The 14,581-nt window shown below is 32.8% G+C and overlaps 2 protein-coding genes across 3 annotated transcripts; both read left to right on the top strand.

Annotated features, from left to right (window-relative positions):
* The first annotated feature begins 733 nt into the window (after window positions 1–733).
* LOC101495139 (eukaryotic translation initiation factor 3 subunit B-like) lies at window positions 734–5,826 on the top strand. Its single transcript, NM_001364920.1, has 12 exons — window positions 734–904; window positions 1,204–1,385; window positions 1,488–1,725; window positions 1,831–1,977; window positions 3,071–3,199; window positions 3,313–3,441; window positions 3,534–3,617; window positions 3,695–3,819; window positions 3,907–4,105; window positions 4,235–4,767; window positions 4,916–5,024; window positions 5,278–5,826. The coding sequence occupies exons 2-12, from the start codon at window positions 1,264–1,266 to the stop codon at window positions 5,620–5,622; spliced, it is 2,160 nt and encodes a 719-aa protein (NP_001351849.1). The 5' UTR covers window positions 734–904; window positions 1,204–1,263; the 3' UTR covers window positions 5,623–5,826.
* A 2,646-nt stretch (window positions 5,827–8,472) lies between these two features.
* Window positions 8,473–13,764, top strand: LOC101495464 (uncharacterized). Of its 2 annotated transcripts, XM_073368438.1 has the most exons (11): window positions 8,473–8,603; window positions 9,259–9,447; window positions 9,906–9,998; window positions 10,314–10,415; window positions 10,716–10,948; window positions 11,079–11,210; window positions 11,420–11,542; window positions 11,900–12,028; window positions 12,454–12,671; window positions 12,761–12,914; window positions 13,045–13,764. In XM_073368438.1, exons 2-11 carry the CDS (start codon window positions 9,270–9,272, stop codon window positions 13,261–13,263), a joined length of 1,581 nt encoding a protein of 526 aa, XP_073224539.1. In that variant the 5' UTR covers window positions 8,473–8,603; window positions 9,259–9,269; the 3' UTR covers window positions 13,264–13,764. The 2 variants fall into 2 exon arrangements, with proteins under 2 accessions (XP_073224539.1, XP_073224540.1); XM_073368439.1 differs by lacking the exon at window positions 9,259–9,447 and having other exon boundaries at window positions 8,489–8,603.
* The last annotated feature ends 817 nt before the right edge of the window (window positions 13,765–14,581 follow it).

The following is a 14,581-nucleotide window of genomic DNA, read 5'->3' as shown; positions in this document are numbered from 1 at the left end:
AAAATAACCACAAGTATTAATAATAATAATAATAATAATAATAATAATAATAATAATAATAATAATTTATACTTCTTTAACTAAGAAACATTATAGCAAACATATAAATAAATAATTAAATTAAACAAATTACAATAATGATTATGATATGACTTGTAAAAATAAAATACTTCATTGATATTTTAGTTAGTATCTAAATCAATAACTAAAGTTGGAGTTGAATGTGTTTCTCGACTTGAAATTCGAAATCTAAATGTTTCATTCTCGACATTGATGAGAATTTTATTTATTTATAAACAACAATGAGATTTTTGTAAAAATATTTGTAGCTAATCATGCACATGAGAAAAAGATGTTTGAGACCATTTAATCTCATATTTTTCTTTATTAAAAAGTAATTATTACAGTAAAGATAAATTAATAAAAATAATTTATAGAAAAACTATTAACAAATTAATCATAAATTACTTATTTTTTTTGTTGGTTTTAACTACCTGGTCTTTTAAAAAAAGTTTATTTAATCCAGACCATAATATTCTATATTTTTTTATTTGATAAAATAAAAATATATATTTATTTTTATGATTTTGTTATATAGTATAAAATATATCTTTTTTTTAATGAAATTAATTAATTTGATCCAATGACCTCTTTTTGGTCAAATTAATTTTATTTCAATAACCTAGTTACAGTTATATATTTGAGATGGAAAAAAAAAACAGATTAGATTGTATTGGAAGCCCAATTTGAAGAGGCCCTAAAAACCCTAGCTAAAGAAAAGAAGCAGCTGCCGAGTTGCCCTTGTATTGGAGTCCCACTCAACGGGAACTCTCCACGCCGGAAAACGCAGGTGTGGTTGCTCTTCGTAAGAAGGAAGACCGCCACAAACACCGATTAACTCCAGGTTTTCCTTTTTCTATTTTTCTATTTTTCTATTTCGATTTTGCTTCACCTCATCTCTTTCGCGCATTTGGATGAGAATCCTGCACCAGCGAATTTCATCGCACTAAATCTCCACTCCCCACCGCAATTTCACGATTGCACCCTTAGTCGTTGCGATATATATCCAACCAAACCCTTACTTCTCTCATTTGTATTATTTTCCCCTTTTTCTACAGTTTCGTTACTCATAGATGTTATATATGTTGTTATAATATTCATTTTCATCAGTTTTCTTATGCTTATCTCCTCGAATTCGTTCAGGGATTTAATCTTACCGTGAATACACTAAAGTTATAAGATATAATTATCATCTCCGCAATCATGGCGGATGTGATGGTAATGAAAGAGATTGAAGACAAAGCGTCGCTTCTCGGAATCGATCTCTCTACAATTGATCTCGATTCCATTCATTTCCCACCAGGCGAAGACTGTGGAATCCCCAGGTATGTATATATATCAAATTATTCATTTTTGGGTTTATGGCCTCGTTAATTGAAACCCTAGGTAGCGATGGTTGAAATTCTGTTTCACATATTATAATGTAGTGATGACGAAGATATATATCAAGAGGAGAATCTTGAATTTGATTCTGGCTTTGGCAACATTATAGTAGTGGATAATCTTCCTGTTGTTCCAAAGGAGAAATTTGAGAAGCTTGAAGGTGTTGTTCGTAAAATTTACAGTCAGATTGGTGTTATCAAGGATGATGGCCTATGGATGCCCGTCGATCCTGTCACTGAAAAGTCCTTAGGTTACTGCTTTATTGAGTACAATACTCCTCAGGTTATTTACACTCTTTATGTGGAATTAAATGTTCGTTTTATAGTTGATGAGATGACTAATTTTTTTGATTTTATTTGACATGGTGAAATTGGATGGTTATTTTAGGAAGCCGAGCTTGCTAGAGAGAAAACTCATGGATACAAATTGGATCGTTCACACATATTTGCCTTGAGTATGTTTGATGATTTTGACCGGTTTATGAAAGTTCCAGATGAGTGGGCTCCTCCTCCAAATAAGGAATATGCTCCTGGGGTAATGATTATAGAAATACATACAACTTTTATATCTATATCATAGGCTGTTTCGCATAAGTTTTAGTTTTCTTATATATCTTGTTATGCTGTAGTTATTTGCTTGGTTCAGTTTTGTTTTGATCCACAATTCTGACCATTTGAGGTGTTAATGTTAGGGTCATGCGAGTCTTTTTTATATTTGTATAACTAAAATAGATAGGCAGCACCTTGTTTACTACTTGGTTCTGTTTGCATTTTGTTTTTATTTTAGTGGTTTGATTAAGGTAATTGTATGTTTTCTTGTGGACCACACTCCTTGTGGAATTGCAACTGTGACTGGTTTACTTGTTGGATATAGCTCAAGCCTCAATGTTTGATTAACATGTCCTTATGTTTATTTATGATTTACATGCCTTGTTATGCTGTAGTTATCTGCCTGGTTCAGCTTTGTTTTGGTCAACAATTCTCACCATTGAGGTGTTAATGTTAGGATCATGTGAGTCTTTTTTATACTTGTATACCCAAAATAAATAGGGACCACCTTGTTTACTACCTGGTTCTGTTTGCATTTTGATTTTATTATAGTGGTTTGATTAATGTAATTGTATGTTTTCTTGTGGACCACACTCCTTGTGGAATTGCAATTGTGACTGGTTTACTTGTTGGATATATCTCAAGCCTCAAGGTTTGATCAACATGTCCTTATGTTTGTTTATGATTTATATATCTTGATATGCTGTAGTTATTTGTTTGGTTCAGCTTTGTTTTGGTCAACAATTCTGACCATTTGAGGCGTTAATGTTAGGATCATGCGAGTCTTTTTTATATTTGTATACCCAAAATAAATTGACACCACCTTGTTTACTACTTGGTTCTGTTTGCATTTTGTTTTATTTTAGTGGTTTGATTGAGGTAATTGTATGTTTTCTTCCACACTCCTTGTGGAATTGCAAATGTGACTGGTTTACTTGTTGGATATAGCTCAAGCCTCAAGGTTTAATCATGTCCTTATGTTTGTTTATGATTTATTAATGAATTGCTTACTATCTTTTGCTATGAGGTCTAGTTGCCTTTTATCATATCTGGTTCTCTATGGTCATCATTTCTCTCAGGAAAATCTTCAACACTGGCTTACTGATGCTAAAGCCCGAGACCAGTTTGTTATTCGTGCTGGTTCAGAAACCGAGGTTTTGTGGAATGATGCTAGACATTTAAAGCCTGACCCTGTTTATAAACGTGCAGTAAGTGGACTATATATATTTCAATTTCTTGTATTATATAATATTTACTAGTGCCCTTTGATTGTCAAGGTGACTTTCTCCCTTTATGGTGTTCATATGTTTTTTAATTACAGTTTTGGACGGAGAGTTATGTTCAATGGTCTCCTTTGGGCACATACTTGGCAACAGTTCACCGGCAGGGGGCAGCAGTCTGGGGAGGAGCTACAACCTTCAACCGTCTCATGCGTTATGCTCATCCTCAGGTTTTGTTTTGATTTTTTCGTTTTGTTTTTATACTATAAAAGTATACCTTATTTTATTTACATTTATTTTAATATTTTAATATAAAGTACAGGTCAAGCTTATTGATTTTTCACCTGGTGAGAAGTATTTGGTAACATATAGCAGCCATGAACCAAGCAATCCTCGAGATGCTAATGTTAGTGCTTTCTTCTTTTTTGTTTCATTTCAAGATTTTTCGTGACACTGTACCTAACATCAGCTGTCTTCCTCTAGAGGGTTGTGATAAATATATTTGATGTGAGGACTAGTAAAGTGATGAGAGATTTTAAAGGAAGTGCTGATGATTTTGCTATTGGAGGTACCGGGGGTGTTACAGGAGTGTCATGGCCTGTTTTCAAGTACAGATCTCTCTCTATCTAACTTAAATATTTTAGTATCTATCACGAGCCTAATTCAATGATGAATTTGCATTATTTTCTTTGCAGATGGAGTGGTGGAAGAGATGATAAGTACTTTGCAAGGATGGGGAAAAATGTACTTTCTGTATATGAGACAGAAACATTTTCTCTTGTTGACAAAAAATCCTTGAAGGTTGAAAATATAATGGATTTCAGCTGGTCACCAACTGACCCAATCATCTCACTGTTTGTTCCTGAGTCCGGAGGTGGTAACCAACCTGCTAGAGTAAGTTTCTGTTTTCCTTGCTTTCTATGTTCGTGTCATGCATTGAATGTGTTTTATTCTGGTTTTTACTTAATGGGCATATATTTCTATTTTATTGAATTAAATTTATGTATTTTTGACAATTTTTAGGTAAGTCTTGTTCAAATCCCCAGCAAAGAAGAACTCAGGCAAAAGAACCTTTTTAGTGTCAGTGACTGCAAGATGTACTGGCAGAGCAATGGGGATTACCTTGCTGTTAATGTAGACCGATATACCAAAACAAAGAAAAGCACTTACACAGGCTTTGAGCTTTTCCGCATAAAAGAACGGGACATACCCATTGAAGTTCTAGAGCTTGAGAATAAGAATGATAAGATCATTGCATTTGCTTGGGAACCAAAGGGACATAGGTTTGCTATTATTCATGGTGATAACCCTAAGCCTGATGTCAGTATCTACTCTATGAAGACTGCTCAAAACACTGGCCGGGTTTCAAAGCTCACTACTCTGAAAGGCAAGCAGGCAAACGCTTTGTTTTGGTCACCTGCAGGTCGCTTTATTGTACTAGCAGGGTTGAAAGGTTTCAATGGACAGTTGGAATTTTACAATGTTGATGAGCTTGAAACCATGGCTACTGCTGAACATTTTATGGCAACTGATGTTGAATGGGATCCAACTGGAAGGTATATGTTTAATCCAATAAGTCTTGATATTTCTGACTCTGCTAGGAGGCCATCTGTAATTTTTTTTGGAAAACCAGCCTTTAATTTTATCTACCGTTGTTATTTTACTGATCTCAAGTTTATAATTGTACTCCTTTTTATACTACAGGTATGTTGCAACTGCTGTGACTTCAGTTCATGAAATGGAAAATGGATTCAATATATGGTCTTTCAATGGCAAACATCTTTATCGGATATTGAAGGATCACTTCTTTCAGGTAATTATGATTTCATTTGTACGATTTTGCAAATCTTCGTTTGTGTATTACAATGGTTCAAATAATGATTTTTGGATGTACAAAGTTTAATTTTGGACATGTAATTCCCCATTAGTGAATGATGTGTGGCCGTATAAGTTTTTGTACTAGCAGGATTCAGTGTTAAAATCTTATGTCGCAAATTCTTTTTTGCCAGCTTTTCTTCCTACTAACCAATCTTGTGTTGTGTTATTTTTTTTCTTTCAAAATATAGTACTTATGGAGACCAAGGCCACCATCTTTCTTGACTCCCGAGAAAGAGGAAGAGATTGCAAAGAATTTGAAGAAGTACAGTAAGAAATATGAAGCTGAAGATCAAGATGTTTCGTTGCTGCTGAGTGAGCAGGAGCGTGAGAAGCGTAGGATCTTGAAGGAAGAGTGGGACAAGTGGGTCAGTGAATGGAAGCTGATGCACGAAGAAGAGAAGTTAGTGAGGCAAGACCTGAGGGATGGAGAAGCCAGTGACGAGGAAGAGGAATACGAAGCAAAGGACATTGAAGTTGAGGAAGTAGTCGATGTTACCAAAGAGATCCTTCATTTTGAGTATGGCCAAGAATGAGGTAATGAAATATGTTGTGGGACTGAAGTTGGTGGAATCAAACCATTTTATTTATTTGTCCAAGTTTATTAACTAGTTGGGTAGACCCAGTTTTGTAGTTTTGTTTTTTGTTTCTCATAAAGTTGGTTGTGAAAGACAATTATTCCGGATCCTTTCAGACACAAGCCTGTTAAAGACACTTAAAATTGCATGAAGAATTTTTTATTTCGGTTATTGAATTTTATAGGCTGATGCTAGCTTGGGTGATCAATATTTGGTTAAATTCATTTCCTTTCCATTTTTCTATTCTAGGGTCGTGTAAATCGATCAACAGCCATTCTGATCTAATTTCTGTAATTCTGTGATAAAAGACCAAGAGCCCTAATCCTAAACAAGTTGTGTGAGTTCTTCTGAAATCAATTGTGACTCCTTTCTCTTGGAATGAAAGGCATCTTCATTGTTTAAGAAATTTCCTTTATTAATGTTAGAATGAAAGTCATCTTGATTATTCTCTTAAGTGCGTCACTTCCTATTTATCTATCACTTGATGTTAACATCTTCGTTGACTCTTTTCCCCTTTTTCTTTAATTTTGTTGTTCTTCATCCTCCCACTTTGCAGCTAACTGGAGCGTTTTCATCCACTGACGTCTCCATCTATTATTAGGGCACTATGGCTAGTTGGTGCCATACTTGACAAGAATTATGTAAAATAATTAAGTCCACGAATAGTATGCTAACACTAGTTTAGAAATTCCAATTTTACCTCCAACAGTGTAAGGTCTTCAATGATATTAATATCAAATTTATTTTCCTTATTGTTTGTTTTCTCTCCATAACATATACTGTGTAAACTTTGTTGAGCATAAAGGTATTATTAATCAGCCTATCATATAATCACACAATTAACTAAGTGGCTGAGCTCATACAGTTCATAAACTTTGTTTAAAGGCCAATCATTCAGAGATTTCGATTTCAAATACTGTTAGAACAACTCTCGATAAAACTACTATTCAACTTCGTAATGAAGATGAGGAGAATTATGTTATGCATGTTCTCACCTATAATACCTATAAACTGATTAAACAATTAAATTACGTAGATCTTAATGCAACCATAGGGATAAGTTAAGGGTTGGGTTTTGGAAAGGGACATATATCCGTGAGAAGAAGAGGAAGGTGAAGTGAAGTCACAAGTTCACAGCTCATCAGTAAAATGCCAACTACAAGTGTACTTTGCTTTTTTCTATTACTATATCATTGATCACTGTTAAGGGTGGTCCTCTAATTACCTCTCCCTATTCTTTATATGCAACTTCTTGGCTTTTATTGGAGACTCGTTTCAATTGCTTGACAAAGACACATCTACAAGCAAAAAGGATTTTAGTGTATAACGGTTACTATTGTAATAATTATACATATACTGATCAATTTGGCTAGATTACAAAAAAAGCTTGTCATTTTGTCATAAGAATTTTAAAAGTTTAATGCATAATATTGTTGATTGATTCCTTTATTTTATGTTGAACTATATAAAGTTGACTTTTGTAACTTTTTGCCAAAAAGTTAGGGTGGATGGGAGGTTATCAGTTATCATTGTTACATTGAACAGGACGAGTATATGAAGTTACGGGTACTTTGTATCATAATTTCAATATAAAGATGATAAGTGTAATTTTAGACTCATACCCAAAAGTTAGATATTTCTTTTATAAATTACAGTCAAAATTTTAAATTAATTTTGTTATATTATATTATAACCACATTTACAAGTATTATCCAAAGGTTTATTTAAAACTAGCAATAATACTATGAGACGTGTTGTCTAGTAGACCACTTATTCTTCGGTTAAGATAGTTAAGAATATCCCCCTCACTCAATACTTCATTTACCTAAATTCGTTTGAAATATAAAATAAAAAAAAACTAATTTAAGAGTAAATTTAAGACCAAATTAACAAAAATTTGATATTTTTAAAGATTAAAGGGATATTTTTGCACATTTAAACAACTAAATAGGTATTTGTTGAGTAAAAAAAAACTAAATAGGTTTTTGTATATTTTTGTCCTAAATCAATTTGAATATTTTATTTTTCCTTTTAAAATAAATAAAAGGGGAAGGTGGCCCTACTTACCATATTCAGGTCTCACACAATAACGAGAGTCTTACAATTCAGATTAGGGTAAGATTACATTCTAATTACACAAAAATAAAATAGCAATAAAATAATTTTTATTGATAATCTAAAATTAAACATTTATGCATAAAAGTTATATCACACAATAAATATTGATTTGGATCATCTCTATTAGTTCTCTCAATATATCTCTCTATTTTCTATTTCTCTTATCAATTCTTTTTCTCTCTTTTATTTTTTGTCTCTCAAATTATATTCTCTTTATTTCTTTCCTCAATTTGGTATAAAGGAAAAAACTTAACGTGACCTTCATTAGAAAAAATTTAGTCCCTCACTTTTTTATTCATGTATTTTAGATCTATTTTTTTTAATTTATAATCACTTTTTTAAGTTATTTTGTTATCTCATTTTATTTAAATAAATAATCTTTTATATATTTAATTTCTTTTGTGTTTTATCTATAATTTCATCGTCTAAATGTGACGATATTTATTTTCTCAACTTAATGCGTATTTTAAAAACTAAAGGTAACCACCACCATTATTAACATCTTCTTCTTGATTCCCTAATTATGGACATGTTTTATTTTAAAAGTAGTATTATCAACACTCTATTTGTAGTTAAACTCTTTTTCTAAGACGTGTATTTCATCTATTTAAAAAAAAATCCCACGCAGAGTTAAACGCATTTCACCCATAAATCTTAATTTTACTGCAGAAAGAAGTACTATACTCTAATATTAAATAAAATATTTAAAATATAAAAAGGTTGATTGAATTTCAAAAATTTAAGCATGTGAAACGAAGGGCACACAAGAACAGAGTAATATCTCCGATGACTATGATCACGATCCAGGTTGAACCACTCAGGTTAGCTCTCTCATCGTTTTTCACTCACTCCCCTTTGCTTTGCACTCACTTTAAGGAATCGAAATCCTCCCACTTCCTCTTTTCTCTCTCTCTCTCTCTCTCTCTCTCTCTGATTCTCGTTACTATTCATTAACTTTGACCCACTTTGTTTTTTTCTTTCTTTTTGTTAAAGCTTTCTATCACATGCAATTGCAATTCACAAAAGCACACTTTTTTATTCTTTATTTTTCAAAAATCTATTACCAAAATGGAACAACACGCAGAAAAACAACATTGAAAACTCTGACTGTGACTCTTCCTTAGCACCACATTCAAAAAAATTCCCTTTTCTTATTGTCCTTCATTTCTTCTGCACATTCCAAAACTAAACAGACCAACCCACTTTTTTCCCATCTTCAAAATTCATTCTTTGTCTCCAACCCCTTTATCCGAGATTCCCCTTTCCCCCTCTTATTCTTCTGAATTTTTCAGTTTTTTCTTTTTTTTACTTCACGTGATTTGGGTTTGTTCTGCATAATTTCAATTCATTCAAACTTCATTTATTTTTATTCATTCTTTTATGTTTTATGGATATTCAATTGCTTGGTGATGATCAAATATTTTTGTTCTGAAAGTGTTGTGTAGTGAAAATCTTATTGTTTTTTCACGGTTTTAGTGGTTGCTGTTATGGGTGGTGAGGGTAGAGTTGAAATTGTGAGTGGCAAAGGGTGCTCGAGATTGTTTTCATCTTCATTCAGAAATCTTCATCCATTGGAGAAAATGTCTCCTGTTTCATCCTCTTTGCAACTACCATCAACTGCTCCTTTTGCTGGTCTTGTTATATGCGTTACTGGTTTATCTAAAGGTGTGGATTCATTTCATGGTTTATTTTATTCATTGTATTTTGTTTCATTTTTCCAATCTTACTTCAAGCCATTGGCTAAATTCTACAAAATTGCTTTCTTAGCATTTTTTTTTTTTTTGAAATATTGAACCATATTGTGTGTGATTCTTGGCTATGTAAAATATCAAGTTACTTAATTTGTACATGTATGTATGGATGTATAGAGTCTGAATTCATGCTGCTGCTATCAGCTACTTCTGATTTGTCTTTGGTTTTTATTTTTTCCCAATTTGTGATAGTCATTGAGAAAATTGAAAAATAATTTGATAAATGAGAGTAGTGTTCTTTGCATCATATATTTTGTTGATAGTAATTTTTTATATACTTTGAAAAGTGTTTTATTTTTTACTTTTTTATAGATATCAAACCGATAATAGATATTCATACCGTGATGTTGTTATGAATTGGTGTTTTGGCAGAAGCAAGGAATCAGGTCATGGAAGCTACAGAGAGATTAGGTGGCCAGTATAGCCCCAATCTTCATCCTCAATGTACCCATTTGGTGGTTCAGATATCCTTTCCTCGTAAATTATCTGAATTTTCCTACATAATAATAGCAAGAGCATGATGCTGTATTAGGAAGATGTGATTTTCATATACTATCATGCTCAGTGGAGAAAAATTCTACCAAATCAGTCCTTCTACTTTATCAAAATTTATTTGTACTGGGTTCATGAATATCTCATTATGTTATACTTGGCGTAGATCTCTCATGAGTCATGATTGCGATTGTTGCTTGCCATCCGCTTTCTGCAGCATGGATATTTCTGCAGTACATTTGTGTTAATTGGTTTAGTGCCATCATGAAATCTTTAACATTTAGTACAGCTTTGGTGGACACAAATTGGAACATGCGCTGAAGCACGGAGCAAAAAATGGTCTCTTTGTTGTCACACTGGGCTGGTTTGTCGATAGTGTCAGGAAAAACGGTAATTAAGTTCATTTAATTTCTATTGACGTGCTGTAGATTTTGATCAGCTATATTGGTTGTTGTAATTTAACTGTTGAGCAATGAAATCATGCACAATACAGGAATCTGACACAGCTTTTTATGTTTTGCTCCTTCTCACCTCACATTGAATGTGTAGGCGGATCCTAAAGTATCTAATTATATTTAATTAATAAACTATATATTCTTGTTGTATCCAGAATAACTTATGAATTTTAATCATACTTACTGATGTTTGTGATTATAATAACCTGAATGATTTTCTTTTTATCTGCTACAGTAAGGTTGACTGAATCACTTTATAGTGTGAAGAGTTATGGGGATGACAATATGCACTTGGATGATTTTAGACTGGTTCCTGGGTATACAAATGCTGGAAATTGTCTTCCTGCAAGAATATATGAAACTAAGCATACTCATCCTGGGAGAGATTCTAATAGATGTTTGGACTCAACTTTGTCTGGTTGCTCCATCTATGTTGATCCAGGCATTTCATCCGAATTGCGGAACAAGGTAAATTTATGTGATCTAACAATAAGAATCTAGACATTTTGTAATAGTATCAGTTTTGTGTTTCAGTTAGGCTAGTGCATGATTCACATGTTCTTGGTTGATGCATTCCAATGCTTTACTTGTTCAATAGGTTGTTGAGAGTGCTTCAAGCGAAGGTGCGAGTTTTGCGGAACAATGGTTTGTTGGCTGCAACGTTAGTCATGTAGTGACTGAAGGGACATCCATTCAAAGATATCTTGGATACTCTAGTAACCTCATTACAGTAAGTTCCCCTACAAAGTAATTTCAATAATTAATACACTTAAAAAGTGTACTATGTTTCTTATTATATAAAGGACCAAAACAATAACATATTTGTCTATTATGAATAGGACCAGAGGGAGTATGTTATTAATAGTATTATGCAATAAGTAGGTTTGTACTGTATTATTTGTATCACAATGAAGCCTTTTGAAATATGATATGTTTCAGCCACTGTGGATTCTCAAAACAGCTAAGGAGAAACAAGTGCAAAGACTTGTTAACATGTCTGTTGATTTGGCAAGACAAGTTGGTTTGAAGCTTGAAGACATTCATAATGGCATTTCGAGGAAGGTAATATCTTAATACATTCCTTTTCAAATTCATTTATTTTTCTATTGCATTTCTCGTTTAGCAAAGCATTTTTATAACCATGAAAGAGTAATGTTTGAGTAAACCTCTAGTTATGTACACATAGTTCAATCTCAGGTGTTAATCAGAATTTTAGTTGGTGAATAGGCATCTAGGGTTGGTATGAATATATTTTCTTGCAATAAAAAATAAAATAAAATAAATTGACCTGTCAAACTTTTGCTCCACCAATTCAACCAACCAGTCAAATTCAGTTTGTATAACATTGCTAGAAGTTTCATCGCCCTAAACTTCTCCTCTTTTTCTGGATTTGTGATTTGAATTTTGTTGACATAACAGGAAGTAGTAAAGCAAAAAGTCGACGACAATCTTCACGGCAGCAAAAGTGAAGTTGGTTACAAAGAAAGACAGCAAATTGTAAATTCAGCAAAAAAAGGTGTCAGAAGTCGCCGTGGTCGTCGGATGCAGGTCAGTCTTACATCGATACATTGGCTTTTGTCTTTTCCGTGTAGCTTGATTTCGACACCTATCTGTTAGGGCCTCTTAAAATACAAATTTGTTCAAGTATTTGTCATGTTTCCAATGTAATTGCATGTCTTAGATAAGAAATTTGCACACTTCACCTCCAAATTTGTTGCTTTTGCTCATCTACTATTCATGTGATTGAGTTAGTAGTTTGATATGTATGCAATAGAGAATTTGGAAAGTTCTTCGTACTTAAGATTTTGGTCTATTAAACTGTGCTCCATATTGGAATATTTAATTTCGAACACGATCAACATTGTACACCACTAAATAAGAACTTCACACTGCTGCACACCTGTTTGCCGACACAATACTAAAAGTTGAAGATATGAATATATTGCTTATTTAATTTAAACATTACATTGCAGACTTGTCAGACTCCAATCCGTCCCATAACACCTAACAACCTTCTGGACTCTATCTGCTGGTCAATATCAGAGACAACTTCGACTGCTTCGATTTACACAGATTCTTTCAGTGCCGAAGATCCTAACGAAAATCATACTTCAATATTTTTTGATGCAAAAGGGGATGGAAAGGATTCAGACGCTTCATTTTCAAACTCCACGCGTACTCTAACAGAAAGGTTGTTATCAATTTTGCAGCTCGAGGGGTATATGTTTTCCTCTTGATGTAGTGAATTTGACTTGTAATCTCATTTGTGGCTTTTTGCAGTGAGAAATCTGAGTTGATATTTAAAAATCATTTTCTCACCATACTCTTCCCAATTGACCGGTTTTCCGAGATAGGCCCTTCTTCAAGAACATTTTTTAGCCATGACGGTTTTACATGTCTGCAGGTGTTAGATCATATCCATGCATTTTATCAGGTACAAGAAAATTTGCAGGCCTTATTTGCATTTTCTTATAATGTGATTTATATTGTTTATGTGCCTCTCATTTGTCCAGAACCATCACTAATTAATGATACAATCGATGTGGTGATCTTTGTGATGATAGGAGAACATGTCAAGCCATGAAATAGAATTGGCAATTCATACAGATTCAAGACACGCGGATAGGCTTCGATCAATGTACTCCAGTAAGGAAACATCAGAGTGTGGGTATGTGATGTTCAAACGAATTGAATTTTTGGGTAGTCGTACAAGTTTTGAAATGTTGAAGCGCGTAAGTGGGGATAACAACTCCAATGTGTATGAGTTAGTACTTAGGGCTTAAGGTACATTAGCAGTTGCAAGTTACAATAACCTAGTAACTGCCAGCATCTATATTTTACAAGAATTGTCTCTGTAACATTAAGATACTAGTGTGTAGTGTGGCCAAAATGGGCCTGTGAATACAAGAAATGGGAGTTTGGCAATTTGGAAAAACTAGGAGCGCCACTTTTCTTGCCTCCTTGCTTCTAAAAAATCTTAATATTTTTAGGAGTGTACTTTCTGACAGTATAAATGGTCTGGAAGTGTACATTCGAATGACACAAAATCAATGTTTTATTGGATGTGTATATTCGAACTTATGTTCGAGGACGGGAAAAGTTTTTCCCAAAAAATAGATGGTTGTTGTGCACTGAGTTGATTAATGCATGATTGTATTGTAATTTTGGTTAGGATTAGAGGGAGGGAAAACAAGGTTCTCTATAAAAACGTGGAAACTTGCATATCAAGTTATCAACTACACACCAAGTATTGGAAAGGGTTTTTCATTCCCATTTTTCTTCAACATTATTTATTTATGAGAAATGCTAAATTTTACAATTTTTTTTGCAAGAAACTAGTATGAGGACATCTGTTGCTTTTATAAATAACATTTTATACACACCTTTGTATGGTTGCAAACCACTTTGATTTTTCATTGTTACTGTTTTTGTACTTTTCGTGCTATATTGTCTCGTAACAAATACAACTATTTATTGAGGATGGAATAATCAAAAGCTAAAATTATATTTTTCTAAAAATAGTGATGGTTGTTAATGGATGAAAACTTTAAATTGGTTGTCACTTTATTTGGAACCTATTGGAATGATATTAACTGGCAATGCTTCAATGTTGATTGTTGTGGTTAAGGGAACTATGGAGTTTTAGAAGAATTATTTTTGGTATTAAAAGTATAACTTATAGCACATTTCCTACAGATCATTTGATACAAAAATCTTTTGATTGAGTTTATTTAAGCTTTTTTGAATTAATTAGAATCTATTTTTTATTTTTATTGTTCTACTTCAAATGAAAAACTATTTTAAGTAGCTTTTGAAAATAATCTAATTTGAATGTATAGCCGTTGATAGAGAAGATTATTTTATTTATTTATTACTATTAACAAAAACAAATCAACTTATTCTTCACATAAAATTTTCAGGTATTGAGACCTTTTATTTAAAGGTTGTGTAATTTTTACTACATTTTTAATCAAAATTAATGGATTTTTTGGCTATTCAAAAAATACTCAAGAAGTTGATTGACAAGTAAAATAGCTTCTGCTGGGAAAAAAAAAGTATTAGTAACCATAAATTCAAGACATTTTTTCTTTTGAAGTACAC

Source organism: Cicer arietinum, chromosome 5 (genome assembly GCF_000331145.2).
Source record: "Cicer arietinum cultivar CDC Frontier isolate Library 1 chromosome 5, Cicar.CDCFrontier_v2.0, whole genome shotgun sequence".
NCBI classification, from domain to species: domain Eukaryota; kingdom Viridiplantae; phylum Streptophyta; class Magnoliopsida; order Fabales; family Fabaceae; genus Cicer; species Cicer arietinum.
This window is presented reverse-complemented; position numbering and strand designations above follow the sequence as displayed.